The 3,897-nt window shown below is 42.2% G+C and overlaps 1 protein-coding gene across 1 annotated transcript in view; it reads right to left on the bottom strand.

Moving 5' to 3' along the window:
* hsf4 (heat shock transcription factor 4) overlaps nucleotides 1–2,780 on the bottom strand; it is a gene marked incomplete at both ends in the record, with an annotated part of 14,561 nt that extends 11,781 nt beyond the window's left edge. The window contains 2 exons of the mRNA XM_080842611.1: nucleotides 1,196–1,304; nucleotides 2,655–2,780. Coding sequence (XP_080698737.1) covers nucleotides 1,196–1,304; nucleotides 2,655–2,780 — 235 coding nt within the window. The remainder of the gene's footprint in view (nucleotides 1–1,195; nucleotides 1,305–2,654) is intronic.
* Between the last annotated feature and the right edge of the window lie 1,117 nt (nucleotides 2,781–3,897).

Here is a 3,897-nt window from a genome sequence, read left to right as displayed (position 1 = left end):
CTTCACCTGACTGTTACTCATGCATTATTTCAACAAATGATGGGCTTTCAGTCAGGAAAAGGGTAATAATAGTAGTAATAAATATTAAATAAGGGCTTCTTTGATGCAAATCATTCTTCACAGCCTAGAATAACTCCCGTTGTTACTGCTGGTACTTCAGAAAACACTGATAGACAACTAACCATCTATCTAACCAATCACCCAAACATGTATATACAGTTAGTTACTTATAAATTCTTCTAAGGAGTTACATTTTCAGAACTCTTTATACGAGGTTTACCTGGCACCTTTAAGTCAAAGACAACCCTTCTTTTTTTCACCTAAATGCATTCTGCTTCAATCAGTTATCTCATGGCACTACTCTTTCAGTACATGGTGTTGACATCATCTGAATATACTGTTTTAATACAGCACTGACATGAAACATAGTGATGCATGTCTCTCTTTGACAAAACTAAGGAGGCTGTTCGGATTTGTATGGCGTGTTTATTAAATTATAACACTCTTATAGAAAGGCTGGCATTGAAGCTTTGCTTTGCTCCAAAATTATACTTCCATTTGTTATTTTGTCTTCCTTTATGCATAGATCACATATTTCATAGGAATTCAGTGATCAGTGAAAGTTAAAGCTAAATCAGCTACTGCTTAGCACTCACAAAATGGATGCTTGTTCACAAATATTTACAGATCTATAGGGTTGGCTGTGTTGAGTGGGAATACACAGTAACAAAACTTGAGATCCCTTTGCCTATATACTATTTTTAAAACAGTTATTTGAGCTGATTTTGTTATAAAATAATTTTCCTAAAAAACCTAATCTGTCTGAAGCACCCAAACAATGATTTAACACAGTTCCCCGTAATCAGAATGTTTCAAGTTAAAGGTCAGGGTTCAGCTTTAGAGACTGGCAGATGGTATAATGGTATCTACTCTTTTGAAAAAGAGCAGAGAAAAGAAACAATATTCTTCTTCTTGAGAAGTCCACTCTATAGCCTTTCATTATGATATCCCTTAGATGGCCTTCTCTTGACATTTCCAAGTAAGTTGAGCCCACTGTGATCTGATAGTGTTTCACTCATACTCTCCGTCCTACTATCTCCTCCATACTGATGGGTCAGAAATGTCAGGGAAAGGAAGCACGCAGAGATGTCCTCTGGGAGATGTAGACTGGATCTGGGAGATGTAGTCAACTTACACATGTTGAGTTGGCGGACGAAGCTGGCCATGTTGTTGTGCTTGAAGTACTTGGGCAGCACCTCTTTAGCGAACCTTCCCTGGTCGAAAACATGAAAACTGGTGCCAGTCTGTGAGGATGTAAAACAAAACTTTGGGTCTGTAGTGTGGATTACAACATACCTAAAAAGGTCTGAAAAACCAATAAAGTTGTTTATGGTCTTTCCTGTATTTACCACAATATTTCCTGTAAGGCCATTAGTTCATAAGATGAAACCATCTTTGTTTCCCTACAGTAAAACATCTGATCAAAAAAAAGATAAGGATTGTACTACTTAGCATTGGGGCAGATAAGGAAGACTAGGCACTCACTAGTGAAGTCTATGGCTCTCTCTCTCTCTCTCATGTTTACAGTCTTATGTCAACGTGTTGTTCTCTTCAAAAAAGCCATATTTTACAGCACTTCTAGACATCCTTGAGAACACATTGCATGGTGAACATAATAGTTGGCGGTTTACAGTTCAGAGATGAAAAAGATTTCAAGAACATTTCTCAAATTAGGTGTCAAGATTCTCTTTGTCAGTGGTCACATGTACACAGTTGTGTCTGTTCAATTTCTCGCGAGGGTCAGCTGAGATGGTCAATTGGAGTTCTCAGAAGAACCAGATATTGGGAGTGGGTTCAATTGATTCTGTAGAAGTTTGTTGGGGATTTTGGCAGGCATTATGAAAATGAATATTTTAATTAAAAATGGTTAATGACAAAATGTCTTTTTCTGCTCTGTTGCTGGACATATTTTATTGGTGTAAGCATGTGACAAAAGTAAGGCAATGGTTTAATAAATGATTGTTAAACCTAAAATCCTAATATCTCACTCTCTCTCTCTATCTCTGTTTCTCTCTCATAAACAAGTATTGGCCCCCTCCAGTCTTACAGCTCCTGTATAACAGTAACTGGACCCAGAGTCTCTACTCAGGCTTCAAGAGGACTCCATTTTGTGGTGAAACCAGATCTCCGGAGCCCCTGATAAACCAGAAGATGATCTATGGGCTCTGGAATAGCAGCCGATTACAGCAGGTCCAATGTCATAGCTCAATGTCTGCTGTCCCTACATGACTATACGTTTATCAGATGTCCTCTAAGAAGCATATGAATATAAATATTAATAACACATACATTTTGACTTCCAATCTTAGATCCTTATTTCAATCCCAATGCACAATGCTGAAACATAGCTTGTGGAACCAACCTCTAACTATGTGTGAAACCATACTCTTTTATTGCTATTATTGCTATTTTGCACTTCTGGTTAGATGCTAAACTGCATTTCGTTGTCTCAGTACCTGTACTCTGTACAATGACAATAAAGTTCAATCTAATCTAATATAATCTAATCTAAAACCAGTTCAGGTTGAATTCAGGTCAGGCCCTATCATTAGACGTACCTGGCAGGGAAGGGGAGAGTAAGGTGCCTGGCTTACCGCACTCCAGCAGATCAGGTGGTTGGTGTCGGGGTCCTCCACCAGGGTCCAGAGCTTGGTGAGGAAGGCAGGGACGTTGCTGGCGTATCCTCCGTCCGCACCTATCGAGCCGGGAGACTCCTGCATGCTTGGTCTTGCTGCCGGGGGAGGGTCGCTCTCGGGTGGTGTTGATGGTTGGCAGATGGACGATGCTGGTGATGGTGGTGGTGTGAGAGTCTGTGCATTGACTTCACGGATCCTAGTCCATCATGGGGGGGGGGGGGACCTTCTGCTGCTTTACTACTCCCACGATTTCTTCTTTTGCCCCTCTCTCTTTCTCTTCCTCTCTCTCTCTCTCTCTCTTTCTCTTTTTCTCTTCCCGTCACTCTCTCTTCCCCTCTGTGTCACGCTGCCTCTGTGGGTATCTCATCTGGTCCTATCAGCCCGTGTCATGCCCACAGCCCAGCGTCAGCATAAACCGGGCCCCCACCGGGCTGCACCATCACCATGCCCACCGCGGCGCAACAAAAGGGCCCGTGGTGGGAACAATACGGCAAATCACAAAGCCTAGAATAATACCTTACTGTTACCCCCAACCACACAATGACCCACAGCAGCCCTCAACTGAAAGAGAGGGTGTTTTATGCAGATCTCTGTGTTTATTTGAGTGAACTCTCCTCTGTGTGTGTGTGTGTGTGTGTGTGTGTGTGTGTGTGTGTGTGTGTGTGTGTGTGTGTGTGTTTTCTTCTGTGTAAAGAGAGAGAGAGATAAAGAGAAAGACAGTGTGAGAGAGAGAGTGTGTGTGTGTGTGAGTGTCTGTGTGTGTGTGTGTGTGTGTGTGTGTGTATGTGTGTGTGTGTGTGTGTGTGTGTGTGTGTGTGTGTGTGTGTGGTGTGTGTGTGTGTGTGTGAGTGAGTGTGTGGGTGTGTGTGTGTGTGTGTGTGTTTTCTTCTGTGTAAAGAGAGAGAGAGATAAAGAGAAATACAGTGTGTGTGAGAGAGAGAGAGAGAGATAGTGTGTGTGTGTGTGTGTGTGTGTGTGTGTGTGTGTGTGTGTGTGTGTGTGTGTGTGTGTGTGTGAGGTATGTGTATGTATGTTCTGTGTGTGTGTGTGTGTGTGGGTGGGGGGTAAGAGAGAGAGAGAGTGTGAACATATGTGTGTGAGTCTCTTCCCTTCTTGTTTCCCCATGTCACTTTGATTTATTATTTTGTTGCCCTCAGAACAGTCTTGAGTTGAGTTGACAGCAGTAACAGGCTCTAAGGCT

The sequence above is a fragment of the Sprattus sprattus genome (genome assembly GCF_963457725.1).
Source record: "Sprattus sprattus genome assembly, chromosome: 7".
Classification (NCBI taxonomy): Eukaryota; Metazoa; Chordata; class Actinopteri; order Clupeiformes; family Clupeidae; genus Sprattus; species Sprattus sprattus.
The sequence above is the reverse complement of the archived record's forward strand: the minus strand, read 5'-3'. Positions and strand labels throughout refer to the sequence as shown.